Below are 18,149 nucleotides of genomic sequence, written 5' to 3'. Positions count from 1 at the left end.
ACTTTAAAAAATATTTTAGTAAGGAGTAAGAATGGATGGAGAGATCTAGAAACAGACTTTGAGATTGTTTCTTAAGCCCCTGTTTTGAAAAAAAATAAATTAAAAGTATATAGTTTAATGCTCAAAGTCTACTAAAAGCTTCAAATGCAGTGATCTATTATTTGACCTTTTTTTTTCTGTTAATCATAGGCACAAAATACACATTTCCATTAGGAAACCAAGTGTGAAAATACCACACTGTAGATAGCTAATTTAAAGCAGTTCATTTCCCACATCATCTCCCCATTCCCCCTACAGAGCTCAGAGGTGGAAATAGCAGTCACCCTGATTAATCTCAGTAGCTGTGTATTTGACGGTTTTGGAATGGGGACTGGGTGGTTCAAGGGGAGTTCCACAGCTAACTGATAGCTCATTGTACGTATTAAGCAGTATGATAATTGAGCTTCATATTCACTTTAAATAATGAAGAAAGTTAGCTAAATTTCTCAGCTGAGATCAGCCAAATAAGACTCTTCCAGCCACGCAGGAGTGCTTTTGTCACAGCACCGTCGCTTTGGTTCTTCATTCACTAAACCTAGTTGAAAGAAGCCCAAAGAGACCTGTTTTAAACCAAATTTGAGTCCATAGATGCTAGAGTGTTCAAGTGTATTTAGTTGTGAATAATATTTACATTTTGGGGGGTACTTTTATATGCTCTTGTGTCTGTCCAGATATAAATGAGTGCTCCCTTGTGGAGACTTTTGTGCTGCTACTTAATTTTTCTAATATTACAAAAATTACTAACGTCAGTTCTTGCTCATTCTTCTTAGAACTGAATCATGGTGGATGGGGGGATTTTCTTGTACTGTTCATCCTAGTTTTTCTAAAGAAAAATAACTCATAGGTTTTAGGTTTTCTGTTGCATTTAAAAGAAGTACATGAAGTCCTTAACCTTGAGTTTTACATTTTTGATCTCTTAAATATGTGGCCCTTCATGACAGGAATTAAAACATGAACACTTTGCACATTTTCAGAACAAATGTAAGAGTTCTTTATGTCCTTCCAGGGTCTGCTCTCACAAATATGAGGAGAAAATTTAAAAATAAGTACTTCTAGGAAATAATTTCAAAAAACTTCTATGTAGATGACAAAGAGAAAAGGGGGCAGACACAAAGAAAGCAGGTGGGATGGGTTGTGTTTTCTTTGTTAGTATTAGTGGAAGATGTTTGGTTAAAGTGCACCATGACTTAAAAGTGAAATTTAAGCTGTTGTAGGAAAACATCCTTCATGGGGCTGCAGAGATGGTGCCTGCAGTTGGATGCCCAGTTACTCCTCAGTGTTGTGGACCCAAATGACCACCTGCACAGGGGTGGGGAACCTGTGGCCTTCTGATTGCAAGCGTGTTCTTTTCTAAACACCAAAGGAGGCAAGAAAAGCTTCATCTTTCTGTGTACCCCTTTTAATAAAAGGGTTTGTCCTGTAAAATTTGGATTCAGTCGAAAGGCCGCACTTAAGGACTGAGAAGGCCACATGTGGCCTTAAGACCGTGAGTTCCCCACCCCTGCCTGAGACTTGTATTTGGAAATCTGGAGACCCACCCATACTGTTTTGCATGTAACTGAAGTTAGAGGACATGTTAGGAAAAGCTGTTCTTGACTGAGTAGAAAACAAATAATTGTATTCTGTTTCTGATCTTCATTTATAGCACCAGCAACAAGTGGTGCAGGCTGTGGAACGGGCCAAGCAGGTGACCATGGCAGAACTGAACGCCATCATTGGGGTACGTGGCCTTTCCATTTTAGCTCTGATCTTAGTGTTTGTCATCAGCTCTCTCGCTCTCTCTTTTTAAATTTTGTTCCACCAAAGGGACAAAAAGCATTAGATGCTCACAAAGTGAAATTAAGCACTTTGCCTTCAATCCTGTGAAATTTGATGCCTGCCTCAGAATCTCTGGATCACATTCTCACCAATTTAAGTTGATGAGTTCCTGAAAACTCTCCCCTAAGGAGGCTGGATAGCTCTTTTTCATAATATTTCTTTCCTTTGCAGTCAGCTTCTGTTGCTAACCTAGGCCAGAAAAAAAGGTAGCAGATTGCCCTGATGTAAAATGACCTGATTTTTTTTATCTTTCCTGAAATGATTATATAGAGTATCTATCATTTTTAGTGAAATGTGTATTTTCACATCTCCCTTGCTACTAACTCTTCCTCCCCTGTGATGAATGGTTCTTATGGGTTAGTGTCCATTTGAAGTAGAAATAATAGATGAACTATACTTCCTTGAAAAACAAGTGGCCCAGTTAGAAAATCCTTCCTGGCGGTAGTGGCATTGATGTTGTAGAGAGATCCTGTTGGAATTCATGGGTTTGGGCAGTCACTCCAACTCCACTTACACATTTGTTCTCTCAGTTAAAGGTAACATGTAATAAAATAACACGCTAAAACAGAAATAATAAAGGCAAGAAATTTTAGCTGTGAAGAACACAATATTCACCTCTTTATGCAGATAGTTTAAGCGGTTCCTTAGGTTATTCTAGTGAAGACACTATAACTGTACATTCCTCTTTCTGCTCCCTGCCAAATACTTTTGTGTATAAATTATACACAAAAGTCTTTTTTCTTTTTTCTCTCAGTGTATCAAACACACTTTGAAATGCTAATTATTTCATTTACTTTGATTAAAATTCAAATTGCTGAGTGAAGATGTGGATAAGGGTCGCCTGATAATCAATCTGAAGTGAAGATATTGCTTCAATTATGCCTGTCTTTTAACAAGGAAATCAGAACTCTGAGATCACTGCTGATAGTGAGGGCGCAATAGTCTGATTGTAGCTTGTTTTTTAACAGGCTATTTGGAGCTCTATTTTGTGTCCCTCTGACCACAAGAAAAAAACTGGCAGTAAATTAGCAGATGTAATAAATGGGAAAGAGTAACCTTTATTTCCTCCAAAGTACCCCTTTGAAGGAAGAGGCTGAATCAGAACACGCCATGCAGAATCATGAGTAACATTTGTTGTATATTTTTTGTTCTGAGCCAGGATATGAGTGATATTAGAGGTGGATACATTTGACAGTTTTTATTTCCTAAAACTCCAGAAAACAGTAGTATATTAAGTTTTTAAAAGTTGAGATAGCTTTAATTTTAAAGTTAAGTATATACATATATACCAGCAGTGCTTGCTTGAAGTATGCACACGTGCAGCATGTGCATGTGTTGTATTCACATCGGGACTGTATGTATAGTTTTGTTACCAAACCTCCCATGGTACATTTGTCACCCACTATTCTGTCTGCTGTTTACGGAGAGAATGTGCAGAGTGACGTCTAATAGGAGTGCTTGATGGGTCATTTCTAGCCTAGTTTGTGTTTTGTAGGAACAGCTAAAATGCAGATAGCCATCCTACCTTATGTCTGATTGGCAGCCTTTTCTAGGAAAACAGAATGGGTTTTTTTTCTTTTTGGAGTCTTTTAGTGATTCTCTGTACAGTGACAAGATTAAGCTTAAATAAAACACATATTGTTTTGTGTTGGTTATAGTCTGAAAATATGAGGGAAGATCTAAAATCAGAACAAGTTCCCTTCCCGTCATCACATCAAGAATATTTTTAATACTGTTTTGTATCTTTCATTTCCATATAATTTGTTTTGAATGGGATGGCAGATTGCTTTTTCTCGGGAAAACAATGATTTATTAGACTGAGCTGAGTTACTGAGAGACATATTATGTATGTATGGATTTAATTATTAAAATAAAGCTTATTTAATTTTGTGGCCTAAAAACTTATTTGAAGAACTAACTTAATAGAGCTGCTGCTGTCAAAGCAGCATGTGCTGTAGTTGGTGGATCTGGTGGGAGTTCTAAACTATTTGTATCCGAGCAGAAAATGGAGTCAAAATCACGTACTCTGACTATTCTGAAGAACAGATTGCAGAAATAGGAAAACCAACCCAAAACTTTGAGAACCATGAACCAAGTGAGAAGGAATGGGCCCAGTTACAACTCCCTTGAGTTTTTGCTCCTGAGCTTCTCTTTGTCTTTTTCCATCCAGGTAGTGCCTTGTGTCCAGTTTTTGGAGTTGTAACATTGTGGCGTTTTAAATGTACCATCTATTCTGTGTCCCCTTGGGCATGGCTGTGTTGGGAGGTGGTGATATTTTGAATTGCTACCAAAAGTGATGAGGGGTTAGTTTAACATTTTTTTACTTGATTTTTAGAACGTAGTTGGCAGTGATTTTCTGCACTGAGGGAATGACAGTTTTCCTCTGAGAGGCAAAAACCCATATAAGCCCCTGCAGACCTTCATTTATTTATCACTACGTAATGTATCTGTTTTATATGTATGTGCACCATCCAGACAAGAGCAAATGTTCCCAGATTTAATGAAATCTGATGAAGCACCTTTTTAACTCTGCAATATTATTCTACCTTCATTGGTAAATGAGCCAAACCAGTGATCCATGCAGTTTAAATGCAAAATGCTGAAGTGAGCCCGAAACCTGGAGAGGTGGCTGTTCTCCTGACAATAAGCTAGTTGTGTTTAATGGAATGAAACACAGTTATAATGATTTCTTTCACAGGTCATGTTCAGTTTAAAACTGTTGATAGATTGAAATAAGTTAAATATCATTTATCTTTTATTTATAAGGAAGAAAACCAGGAAAATTCCTATGTTGTTTTCTATAGTTAATATTTTGTGTTTTGTTTTGAATTGGTGGTGTTTCACATTTCCTTGATGTTTTCCCCAAGTTCCCCTAAATGGGCTGGGGGAATGTTATGTATCTAGTTTGATTTTGTCATGTGTTCTACTAGCCACTGTGTTTTTAAATTAGAATCTCTGAGAGATCACACTGTTGGAACAACACACAAATTGTAGTTTTAAATCAGTAATATGATCTAATTAGAAATGATGTTTTCATTTCCTGTATTATTAAATTGAGTCATCTGACTATCTTAAAATGCTTTTTAAATCCATTACACTATATAATCAGTGCATGCTGTGTGAATGTGGTTATTTTTAATAAAGGAGGCAAACTTGGAAGCTCATAAGAATTTCACCAAAGAAACTACCATTAAGAAAAAAAGTTTTGTCAGTGTGAATATTGGAAAAGAAAATGTTTGGCTTGTAAAAATAGAAAATATGGTTCCTTTGGAAACCCCCCAACCTACTTTCTAAGGCTGACTCTTTGAGGAGGAAAGATGATAGAAATGTATGCATTTTTTTTTTTTAAAAAAGAACCCCCCCCCCCCAAAAAAAAACCCCTTAAGAAACAGGTATGCCATGGTGTTGTAGAAAAATGCAGTTTAGCACAAGAAATGCTGAACTTCAATTTTTAGCAGTGACATTTTAATGATAGGAAGTCTGCAAAATTATTTGCCATCAATTGTGAAGGCAATAACAAGCCTTGGTGGTTTTTCACACTCTCTGTGTTAAGTGCTTTCAGAATGACAGCGTAAACTGTGTTAGAGAACTCCAAGGAAGTAAAACTGATTAAAATGTTCATGCTTGAATGGTGCTGATGGAATAGTTCATTTGGACTTTCTCTACCTCCTGCAGCTCAAGCTGAAATATTAAAATTCAGTGGATTTAAATCTCTTTCCTCTCAGCTCAGGAAAAAAACATTACATTTTAATAGGTTTTAAACCCATAATTCATTGGTTTGGAGCAGCACTATTAAATCTATTTAAATATTACTTGTATTACTAAGAAAATGATTTAAATGACTTTGCCTTTACCATTCTATGTGTTTGAGTTAGTTTAAAAAAAAAAAGACAATACCTTCAGGGTTTTTCCCCCTCTGTTAACATTTTGTTTATTGTCCTTGTCATATGCTTGAACCTTAAATTATATATATATTCCTGATTGACATTCTGGCAGAGGGTCTTGCAGTGTGACTATTGTAAAATGTATGTCCTTCCTTTTCCATTGTAAATTTTAAAACTGCGATTTTAAGTTTCAAAGGCATTTGGATGAGCCATTTGGGTAATTTCCCTTGTCTTCTTTATTAGCCATTAGGCAAAACCTAAAGGATATAAATATATTGGTATATATAAAAACAAGCATGTGTGTTTTCCCCTCCCTTACCAAGTATATGATGTGCACTCCTGTGAACATATGGCTTCCAGTAACACAAAACTGGAAATGAATACTTCACTTTTTAACAAAAGCAAAAATATATTAAATATCCAAGAGCCATATTTTCATCTCTAATAAAGGACTTTCCAAAAGTATGGTGAATTTTGTGGAAGTTCTGCTATTATCTTTTTTTGGGCGTAGCTATCCCCACAGTGCTTGAAGCAGTGTTGTCTTTGTTGGGCCCACCTTGTACCCCTCAGTCCCTTTCTCTCTAGCACTTGCCACTACAGCATGTGTCCCGTGGCTTGACGGCAGCTCCCCTCAGCCACACTGCAGTGAAATGCTTGCTTCCCCTCCCAGCCCCTCATGCTTTGTGGAAGGCCTTTGTGGGAGCCCTCCCTTCACTTAAGTATGCACAGCCTGGAAGAGTGAGGGAATTACAGTGTCCTTGGGTAACCCTGACCCCACAAAGAAGCAGAATCAGTGGACTGCTTCCTGCTTGTCTCATGGATGGATGGTTTTGAAGTGCTTTCTACACTACTCCATAGAGGGTCCCAGCAGGATGGAGCTTCAGCTGCCCACTGTAGGAATGTATCTGACATAACTTAAGGTATGTAGACGGGAATACATCCTTGTTTGAGTTTCCCTCCTTCCCTGATTCACTTTCCCTAGGCCAATACTCCTGTTCTGAGATTATTTCAAGATTACCTGCAGCCAAACCCTGTCCCTCCACTTTTCTGGGGGAACTAAGACACAGAGGATTTTATTTAGTAGGCCTCAAGCTCTTTTAAGGGGGCTTTATGGTGTAGATAGGTAATTGTAGTCACATGTTACAATCACGGCTTGTTTTCTGATGCGAGTTCTGTGCGTAAAACATATTCTTTTTTTTTTTTTTTTTTTTTTTTTTGAGACAGAGTCTCACTCTGTTGCCCAGGCTAGAGTGAGTGCCGGGGCGTCAGCCTAGCTCACAGCAACCTCAAACTCCTGAGCTCAAGGGATCCTCCTGTCTCAGCCTCCCGAGTAGCTGGGACTACAGGCATGCGCCACCATGCCCGGCTAATTTTTCTATATATTTTTAGCTGTCCATATAATTTCTTTCTATTTTTAGTAGAGATGGGGTCTCGCTCTTGCTCAGGCTGGTCTCGAACTCCTGAGCTCAAACAATCCGCCCACCTCGGCCTCCCAGAGTGCTAGGATTACAGGCGTGAGCCACCGCGCCCGGCCTTGTAAAACATATTCTTTAACAGCTCAGCTTTTACAACTTAGCTTTCACGTTATTTTTTAAATAAATACTTTTTAGTAAACTTACAGGTGAGCTTCTCTTTTTTTACTTTTCCCAACTGATTACTATTGGTATTTTCTAAATGTATATAAAACAGAATGAAACAAAAAAAGAGCTATGAAATAGATTTGTGTTTTATTAGATTGTTATTTCAGCTTTGTTACCACCTTCACTGAACAGTGTGCCTAGAGCTTAAAGGCTTTATGAAATATGCTGGCCACTGGCTGTATCATGTGCACAGCTTTCGCCATGGGGGTTGGGGAAAAAGGCTGGCTTGAAGGTGTACTCTGGCTTCGGCATGTAGGGCTTTGCTCACCTGCTCTCAGTTATGATGGCCCAAAAGCAGTTTTACATCACATCTGTCTCTGTCTTATGTTGGTATAGCTGCCCTTCACCCTTTAAAAAAAGAAAGATTCATTTATTGTGAAGCAGGGAACTATGTTATTGAGTGATGTAGTCATAATCTAATCTTTCTGCTACAGTTTGATGAGGCACTAAGAGACAGTAATTTCCCTTCTCATCACAAAGGCTCATATATTTAAGTAATTTCTCAGCTCTGCCTCCACTTTAGAGCTCCCAAAAAAATACTGGGTAAGGAACAGGATTTCTTATTTGTGTTCGTGGTGTGCAGTCATTTAATTTGTATTACAAAGCTTCTCTGAAAGAAATTTGTAGAAGCCAGTCAATTTACTCCTCCCCCAAACTGATGCTAACCTGAAGTACCACTGTTTTTCTTTCTGTTTGGAGAGGTGCTGTCCTTCTGCCTCTCCCCCAGTGAATGCACTTCCATAGCTATAGAGTTGAGTACATAGTGTTAACAGAGTTAGAGATGTGTCTGGGTGAATGTATCTGATATAACTTAAGGCATGTAGACATTGGTTTCCACTGAGGAGAAAGTAGCTTCCCAGATCTGTTGTGTGTTTAGCTCAGCTGGCTGAGCCTGTGCAAGGGTCCGGGGAACTGTTGACACAGAGAAGCAGGTTCCACTCAAAGTACCTTTCAAGCTTGAAGATCTAGATTTCCAGACTGTTAACCTCTTTTTATCTTTTTTTTGGCTTCCACTTTTGTAATTCTCTGATGACTTCCTCCCAGTAGTGTTCCTATAAGCAGCATCTCCAACTTGTATTTAGTCAGAGACCTTTTTCCTTATACAAAAAGAAAGGGAAGGAGGAGGCATGGGCTGTCAGAGAGGCAGGCTCTCTCCAAACAGGCAACTAAAGGGTTAATGACTGCATCTGACTGTCAAGCCCTTAGGTGAAGTTTTAAGGATTTTTGTGTGTTCTCAGAGCTCCCTAGGAAATCAGTTTGGGAATCCGTCTACCCAGAAATACATTTTTGGTCTTAAGTGTTCTCCTAAGGACCTTTGTGAAAAGGTTAGAACCCTTTAGTGCATAGGAAGAATGATTTACTGATTATATTTACTCATTCATTCATTCAGGAAATACTTGAGTACTTTCACCAAATCCTATTAAATGGGAATATTTTATTTTTATTTTGAATATTTAAAAATTTTTCTGAAATGTATTCTGAAATGATCCCCAAGTTACATATAAATCATCTTACTAAGGTTTTGGTAGTCATAATCTTTCTGATTTTACATTTTACTATACATAATCAACTTTTAATCAACACATTTTAATTTCAATAAAACTTTACTTTCTAAGGATGATAGGATAAACAGTTAATAGAAAGAAAACATGATAAAAATGAAGGTACATGCAATTTACAAATGCGTTTTTTTTATATTTGTAGATATACTTTCAGATATCTGGAATTAGGAATCTAGAAATACACATTCATTATTGATATTCTGTATTTGTTTAAGTCAGATTTATTGAGGTGTAATTTACATAAAGTAAAATTTATGCTTTCTAGTGTGCCATTCTTTGAGTTTTGACAACCAAATATAGTTGTGTAACTGCCACCACAATCAAAATACAGAATAGTTCTCCCCCAGCCTCAATTTCCTTTTCCGCTTTGGAGTCAATTATTTGTCCTACCTCAGCCTCTGGCAACCACTGAAAATGTTTTTTTCTCCCAAAGTGAGCCTTTTTGAGAATATCATATAAATAGAATTATATTTTATGTAGCCTCTTGGCCTTTCTTCTTTCATTTAACATAAAGCATTTGGTATTCGTCCATGTGGTTGTCCTTATCAGTAGTTAGATTCTTTGTATCGCTAAATGATACTGTATTGTTTGGACACACCAATTTGTTTATGCATTCACTCCTTGAAGGACAGTTGGGTTATCTCCAGTTTGGGGTGAATGTGAATAAAGCCACAAAAAATATTCACCTATAGGTTTTTTTTAAGTGACTGTAAGTTATATATATTTCTTTTGGGTGATTACCTAGAAGTGGGACTGCTGAGTATATCGTAACTATATGTTTAGTTTCCAAACATAATGTTTTTCAAAGTAACCATACTATTTTGCAGTCTCGCTAACATGTATGAGAGGACATCCTGGCCGACACTTGGAATTGTAGGTTTGGGGAGTTCTTTTAGCCATTCTAATGGGTGCATGGTGATATTCATTGTGTTTTTATGCATTTTTGTAACAAATAAGGATGTTAAGTGTCTTCATGCTTATTTGCCATCTCTGAGTAATCTTTGCCTAATGAAAGATAGATTTTCCCCTTTTTGGTAGAAGTTTTACATTTAGGCCTATGATCAAATTTCATTTTTGTTTATATTGTGAGATATGGGTTGAGTTTCTTCTTTTTTTTCCAGTTGGACATCCATTCATTCAGTTGTTCCAGCACTATTTGTTGAAAAGACTATCTTTTCTCCATTGAATGCCTTTGTGCCATTGTTGAAAATCAATTAACTATACATGTGTGGGTCTATTTCTAGACCCTGTCTGTTCCATTAAACTGTTCATCTTTTCTTTCCCTAGTGCCACACTGTCTTGATTATTGTAGCTTTCATTATTAATATTCCCTGGTCCGTTTCACACTTGTTCTTTCCTGTTCTTAGCTTTCCAGTACCCCTCAGAACTTTGAGTCTTCACTGTTAGTATCTTAAAGACTAGCTGATAGATGAGAGAAGGAATCTAAGATCAATATAAAAACTTTCTCTCATCAGAAATGGTGTCTAAGTTCTGGTGCCAAACTGTTCTCAAATCAAGGGTGAGTGCATCTTCCGTCTCCCTTTGGTCCAAAGCACTCCTTTAGTCTCCTGCAGCCTCCTCCTAATAGGGCACCTTGTTTCTGTATTTGTCTTTCTATACTTCATCCTATACACAGCAGCCAGAGCGATCTTTTTCTAAATTATAAATTGGATTCTTTTGCTCCTCCGCTTAAAACCAGGCCAGGCGCGGTGTTGGGTGCCTATAATCCCAGCTACTTGGGAGGCCGAGGTAGGGGGATCACTTGAGCCCAAGAGTCCAAGGCCAGCCTGGGTAATATAGCAAGACCTCATCTCTAAAAAAATTAAAAAAAACAAAAACAAAAAACCTCACAAAATCTGATGGCTGCCCCTTTTGCTTAGGAAAAAAGCCTGAATTTCTAGCTGTGGTCTACAGTATTCTTTGTAAGCTGACCCTTCACCCACCTTTCTGACTTCACATACCACTCACACTCTTCATTCAGCTGTCCTTCAGCCACATTGACCTCTCTCTTCTGTCCTTGGGTCACCCCAAGCATGTTCTCAGCTGAGGGCTTGTGTACCAGTTCTGTCCTCTGGAGTGCCCTTCTGCTGTGTCCTGATATAGTCTTCCTTGCACTTCTTTTCAAAGTCTTGCTCAGATGTTATCTCCTGAGAAAAGACTTCCCAGACTGGCACTCCCTTTTTATGCAGGGCTTCATCTAGTTCATTCTCTGTTCCATTCGTCTGCTTTATTTTCCTCATAGTACTTACCATTGATTTGTGTGTCACTTTCCCTTCACTAGCCAGTGAGATCAGGTTCACTTTTATAGCCATGGTACCTGGAACGATAGGTGGTAGCTCATCATTTTCAATAGATATTTGTACAATAAATATTCAGTAACTGTTCAATAATGTGCAGTAATTTGTTTATAATATTGTACAATAAATGTTTGTTAAGTGAACCAATACTATACTCTGGGCTATTTTCTCATTGGGTTTTTTCTGCCTGTAGGTTTGAGCCAAGATTAGAGAAGGAAGCATGGACTGGTAGAAAATGCACAGTCCTGGGTGTCACTTGTAGTGTGATCTTAGGAATTGTATTTGTTTTCCTCATCTGTAAAATGCAAGGCTGGAGCTGATACCCACTTTTAAAAGTACTGTCTAGTCTAACATTGTATGATTTTGTAAGCCTATTTGTTTTGATGATTATAGAATTTTTATTTTAAAACTTGGGATCCTTTTCTGTCACAGTTATTTTTCTAGATTTATCATATCCTAGGCATATATTCTTTCCCTTAAAAGGGTAACTACAAATAGCAAACGCTTGAGTATCCACGCTCTGTCAAGTACCGTGCTAAGCATTTATATGCATTATTTTGTTTAATCTTCACATCAACCCTCTGTAGAAGGAAATACTATTGTCCCAACTTTACAAAAAATGGAACCAAGGTTCTAAAGATAAGTAGTTTTCTGAAGGCCACACAGGAGGAAGTGGCAGAACTGGCATCCAAACTTCAACTGACATCCGAGCTCACACATTTAACCATTGTGCAACACTTGTCTCTTATTTGTTCTCTTGACTCCAGGTTCTTTTTTCTCATACACTGGGATCAATATTCTCTTTATCCTGAGATCCACTGATAGGATTGCCCAATGTTTAGTGTTCAGAGCTTAGCACTGGGAGGAAAATGGAAATTGTCTGTGTCTGATGCACATACTAATGTTATAATACTAATTGGTTAGCCTAAGTTGTCTGAATTATATTAGTTCCATAGATGAATTGGATACTCTGAATCGTACTATGTTTCTCTTTGTCTGCTATATCTTAGTTGTCATAAACACCACTACCAAGGCAGGTGTTTTAACCCCAGGTCCTTGGATCTTCTAGGATTTCATGCTTGGGTTTTGGGCTGTCCATTAGTTCCCTGAAGTGTTTGTAGAGTTGTGTGTGTGCTGAGGGGTGGGAGTGGGCAATGGAGTATCTACAGTTTTTGGAGAAGAGAGTTTGTGGTCTTTCAGGTTCAAAAAGTGTCCCATGACACAAACAAGTTTGAATCTATGCCTTATTGCCTATGCCTTATATGCGAGACCCCCGTTATGAAATAGTAAAATGTTTTGTGTGAGGCTTGTAGACAGAAAGCATTTGTCTGTAGCAGTATAAAGACACATTGCTGGATGGTTGTTCAGAAACCTGGAAATCATGAGTTTACAATATATTTGTTTTTAAATGTTGCCCGTGGGGTTGTGGGTGGGGGTTTTCTTGATTAAGAACTTTTGGTGTTAAGCTAATTGCAGGGGGCATGACTTGGGGAGGAAGACAACAAAGGGCCCTTGCCAGGCCAGTAGCCCTTCAGAGGGGACATAAATAAGTTTGAATCCATGAGGATTATAATTATATTGTAAAAAGTCCCATCTTTAAAATTATTTCATTGCTGTATGATAAGCTGCATACTTTTTCTCTGCTTCCATTTCTCCATTTTGAGAAAATTTGTCCATCTTACTTGTGAATAACAATCATTTTCATGGGATATAGTAATATTGCAAACTTAAAAAGTGATGTTGACCTAATAAGCAAGAATTAGAGCTAGGCACCACACACAAACCTCTTAAGAAAAACAAAAAATGGCACATTCTGGATCACTTTTTCATGGCTAGTCTGTCCCTTGTGATTCTCGTAGATTCTTGGTAGATTCATAAAAAAGGGGGAGAGTTTATCTTGGGCCAGGTTGTCTTCTGTGACCAACAAGGATAGTGCCACTGTGGTCCCAGAGCAAAGTGGCAATAATGTATATTTTTATTTCCCCAGGGTGTTTCTGGGTTGACTCAAAAGAAATTTGTAGACAAGATACAGCTCTGTACAAATTAATATCTGGGAGAAGAAACTGTTGATGGGAATAAAACAGTTTTAAGTTGCTATCTACTTGGATCGAAAGCTCAGAAGTTGTTCTTCAGTTTGTTTCAGCTAGTAGCCTCAGATTGGCCTATGAGCAAAAGATAGATGTTGAGGCAGGCTTTGTTGGTTCTCTTTTATAGGCAGAGTCTGCCTTCTATGAAGGCTAAAACATTCCAGATGCTCTTTCCAGGCTTCCTTACAGATGAGCCATGGGCATGTGACCCTATCCAGGTCAATAAGATATAAGGAGATGTGTTTTTCTCCTTAACGGAAAGACCCATAGAGTTGTCCTCCTTTCTGCCTTTTAACATGATTGGGTGAGGATAGGAGGTAATGTGTGGAGCTTCAGCAGCTATCTTGTGCTAGGGGAATGGGCTGGGAAGGAGGGCACAAGAATCAGAGAGAAATTGACCTAGAGTATTGATATGGCTAAGTTATCCATCCAACCCTGGACTTTGTGAGAAATAAAAATCCCTAATATTCAGGCCACTTTTATTTGGATATTCTATACCTTGTAGAAGAACTGTCTTAACTGACACACACACACACATATATATACATACACACACACAGTCATGTGCCACATTATGATATTTCTATCAATGATAGACCGATATGCATATATAACAGTGGTCCCAGGAGATGGAAGTGGGAAATTTTTATTGCCTAGTGACACTGTAGCTATTGTAACTTCATAGCACAAGTACTTTTTTTAAGAAAATAGTGTAGCCTAAGTGTAGTGTTTATAAAATCTATGATAATAGTGTTCAGTAATGTGCTAGGCCTTCACATTCACTCACCACTGACTTAGCAACTTCCAGTCCTACAAGCTTCAGTCATGGTAAGTGCTGTATACAGGTGTACCATTTTTCATCTTTTATGCTATATTTTTACTCTACCTTTTCTGTGTTTAGATACACAAATACTTACCATTGTGTCACAGTTGCCTGTAGTACTCAGTACATTAACTTGCTGTACAGGTTTGTAGCCTGGAGCAATAGGCTATAACCTATAGCCTAGGTGCGTAGTAGGCTGTACAATCTAGGTTTGCGTAAGTACACCCTATGATGTTTGCACAGTGAGGAAATCGCATAATGATGCAATTCTCAGAACGGATTCTGTTGTGATGTGTGACTATATATGTACATATGTATTTGTTTATCTGTTAATGCCGTCGTGACTTTCTTTATATATATCAGAACATTGGAAATAATCTGAACACCCAGTATTTAGGAGACCACTTAAATGAACTCTGAATATCTACGCTGTGGCATACTATGTAGCCATTACAAATGATATAGTCAAGGAGTTATTCAGGAATGTGGGGAAATGTTCTTCATACACAGTAAATAAGTGGCAGGTTAAACTACAAGATGGGTTGATGTTATTTTTGTTAAAAAATGCTTACATATGCATTGAAAAAATGGTGGATAGACCCAGCAACATTGTATTAGTAGTTTTCTTTGGCTGGTAAGATTGTGCTTGACTTTTATTTCCACTCTGCTTTTCTTCATTGAACATACAACTTTTCTAATCTGGAAAAAAAAAAAGTTATGAAATTGCATTTATGTGGCCATTCCTCCTCTCTTCTGCCCTGAGCATTTACTAATATTATCTGATGCCATCTACCTAATACTTGAAGTCTAACTTTACAAGTTTCCCTGAATTTCTTCAGTTATTCTCACTCCCCCTTCTCCTTCCATAACCATGTCTTTTTCAGTTGTTTCCAAAATATCGCTCAACTCTTACTTTTTGTAGCTTGTCCTGCCACAACCCTAATCCAAGTAATCATTCATTATTTTTTAGTTTGAACCCCTGCACTATCTCCTAGCTGGTCTCCTGCCTTACATTCTTGCCATTCTCAGATCCAGTCTCCACGCGGCGTTTGAAACTGTAAAAGACTTAATTTTTAAAATATTCTAGCTAAAAAGGCTTACTAGTCTTTATATAGGCCAGTAAAAAAGAATAAAGAACTCATGCCAGGCTGTGCAAGCAGATGAGTGGGGAGAAAGATGGACGCCAGGAAATATACAGGGGGGATAGTTGGTTATTCTTGTGGAAAAAATGAAATTGGATTCATACATCTCATCACATGCAGAAGTCAATCCTAGATGCCTAAAAAGACAGAGCTTTAAAACTTTCAAACAGAACCAAACAGGAAGAATCTTTTTTTGTTTTTTATCTTGGTAAAGAAGGATTTCTTAAAAGGATCACAGAAAGCTCAAACCATAAGAAAAAGATTGATAGTATGTATTACTTAGTTGAAATGAAAAACATCTGTTTGTCAGAAAACATCTTAAAGAAAATAAGAAGACAAGCCAGAAACTGGGAGAAGATATTTGCAACACATACAACCCAACAAGTGATTATGATCCAGATTGTATACCAGTTAAAAAGCAACTGAAAGATCAGCTTATAAAACAAAACCAAGAAACACCACCACAGCCTAGAGCTCTCCTTATTCTTAAATAAAAGTCAAAACCCTTTAGTATGCATGATCTGATTCCCAGAATACGCATATTCTACCTGACTTCCCCCTTGCTCCCTGCGTTCCCACTAGGCTTCCTCTTTCTTCACAGTCACAGCAGGTGCCTGTTTTGTTCTGGGTCTTTGCAATTGCCTTCCTCTTGCTTGTGATTCTCTTTCTCCTTGCAGCTCTCTCCAAGGTGCTTTCATTTGCATCCTTCAGGTCTCAATTCAAAGATCACCTGCCCAGAGGACCTGCCTCCTTTTATTCATATGAATGCATGATCGCTTACCTTTTATGGTATGATCTCCCTAGTTGAGAAAGGGTCCTGACGGGGCAGCAGGTACATCACTGGACCCTTTGGATGGGTGGTGGGGTTTCTTCTCCATTTTTTGGTTCTTAATGCTGTCTCCCACTGACTCTCACCTTTGACGCCACACATGAGGGTGTTGGCCTGCCTCAGTATTCTTCAAATTGTAGCTTAGGAGACTCATGAGTGTATAGTGAAATCAATCAGTGGGCCATGGTCAATGTTTTTTTTTAATTTAAGAAAAAGATATAGAAGAGAATAGAAAGTATTAGAGTGTTTTTGCACACAGTAGTGTTTGGTATTGTGTATTAAGTTTTTTTCATTTACATGTATATTATGCATATACTCGCATGCACACACATGTATAACACATACATAAGGTGTGGTCAGAGTGTTGGAAAGCAACTCATCTAGATGACATCTGAGGTTCATTCCACCTCTAAACTTTTAAGATCAAATGCAGGGTTACTGAAGAACCTGAAGTAGATAGGCATTTTAAATGCTTTACTTTTTTTTTTTAATTTTAGAGACTGGGTCTTGCTATGTTGCCCAGGCTGGAGTGCAGTGGCTATTTACAGGTGTGATCATAGTGCACTCACTACAGCTTCAAAGTCCTAGGCTTAAGTAATCATCTTGCCTCAGCCTCCCAAGAAGCTGGGACTATAGGCGTTTTCCACCCCACCCAGCACAGCTTTACTTTTTGTAAAGTACTCTGAAGTAACTAAAGAAAGCTTTTCTGATCACACTCCCTTAGCTTGGTGACTTTAGTGACTCAAACTCACAAAATAGAAGCATTGGTATAAGATGTGTAAAGTCTCTAAAAATTTTCCTTATAGCTTAAATAAGCCTACAGGAAATTGTATTCTCAATAATTTGCTTTGAAGTACCTTTTCTAGTAAACTTTAGACCAGTTCAGGTAACATGCTAACAGGATCACTAATGGAAAAATTAATAGATCAGATTTTTGTAGTTTTTTTCCCTCCTTTTCTAGCCATCATTATTTCATGTGTTAAACTGCAAGTTAAGACAGTGGAACCCTTGGCACAGGTCTCATGAGATTTGCTTGCTTTGCTTGTTAACTTGCCTTCCCCTTAAGACCAGTCCAGAGATCTTGAGGACTACGGAGATCTGTGGTTTAGCCTGAGAAAATCCTTTCGGTGATACTCTTTCTTTGGTTGCTACAAATGCATCTTTTCCCTGAAGTAAATCTCATGTCATAAGTCATCAGGAATGAATTACAGATAAACTTAGCTTGAAAAGTTTCTTCCTTTGTTCTTTTTATTCTTGCTTCTTTCCATATATTCACTTAACCTTCAGCTTTTGCTGGAGATATTTATTAAAAGAAGAACTCCAAGAACTCCCATGTTTTGGCAAGAAGGGCACATCTTCTTTTCCCTACCCCTATAGCTACAGGGAAGTCAGAGGAGTAGTAAAACACTGTATACGCATCACCTAGATTTACCAATTATCATTTTGTTATGCTTTGAATACAAATACACATGCACTTTGTGCTGAACGGTCTGAAAGTAAGAGGCAGTCATATTTCACCTCTTAATACTTCAGTGTGCATCATCTATCAACAAGGGCATCTTCTGTGTAAGCACAATACCATGAACACATCCCTGTATCCATTGGTACAGTTCATAATCATATTTCTCCAGTAGTCCACAAAATGTCCTTGATAGCACTTTTTCCTTTGTAGCATTTTTCCTCAAATGCAGGATTCATATTCCAAAATTGCCTTTGTTATCATGTTTCTTAATATTTTTTACTCTTCTTTAATCTACCCCAGTCCCCACACCATTTTGCTTTATGGTGTTGGCATTTTGAGGATTCCAGGCCAGTTTTGTGGAAGATTCCATAATCCAGATTTGTCTGATTGTTTCTGATTGTTTTCTCAAGTTTAGATTCAGGTTAAGTATTTTTGGTAGGAATACTCCGTAGGTGGTGTAGTGTTTCCAATCTAATCACATTATTGGTGAAGCTAGGTAGTCTCTGGGACAATACTCTGACACTGTGAACAACCTTTTCCCCAACAGCAACTACTTACCCAGTGGT

General features: G+C 37.9%; 1 protein-coding gene across 20 annotated transcripts in view; it reads left to right on the top strand.

The window, feature by feature from the left end:
• Positions 1-18,149, top strand: part of LOC138388347 (transducin-like enhancer protein 4) — a 148,291-nt gene that overhangs the window by 50,026 nt on the left and 80,116 nt on the right. For 13 of the 20 annotated variants that reach the window (XM_069476357.1, XM_069476356.1, XM_069476365.1 and 10 more), the window contains one exon: positions 1,685-1,759. The exons of 6 other annotated variants lie outside the window; for them this stretch is intronic. In XM_069476357.1, the coding sequence (XP_069332458.1) occupies positions 1,685-1,759 (75 nt within the window). Of the gene's footprint in view, positions 1-1,684; positions 1,781-6,625; positions 6,635-18,149 lie in introns of all 20 variants that reach the window. One more of the 20 variants, XM_069476363.1, reaches the window with a different exon arrangement.

Source organism: Eulemur rufifrons, chromosome 7 (genome assembly GCF_041146395.1).
Source record: "Eulemur rufifrons isolate Redbay chromosome 7, OSU_ERuf_1, whole genome shotgun sequence".
NCBI classification, from domain to species: domain Eukaryota; kingdom Metazoa; phylum Chordata; class Mammalia; order Primates; family Lemuridae; genus Eulemur; species Eulemur rufifrons.
Note: the sequence above shows the minus strand (reverse complement) of the source record. Positions and strands in the feature narration are given on the sequence as shown.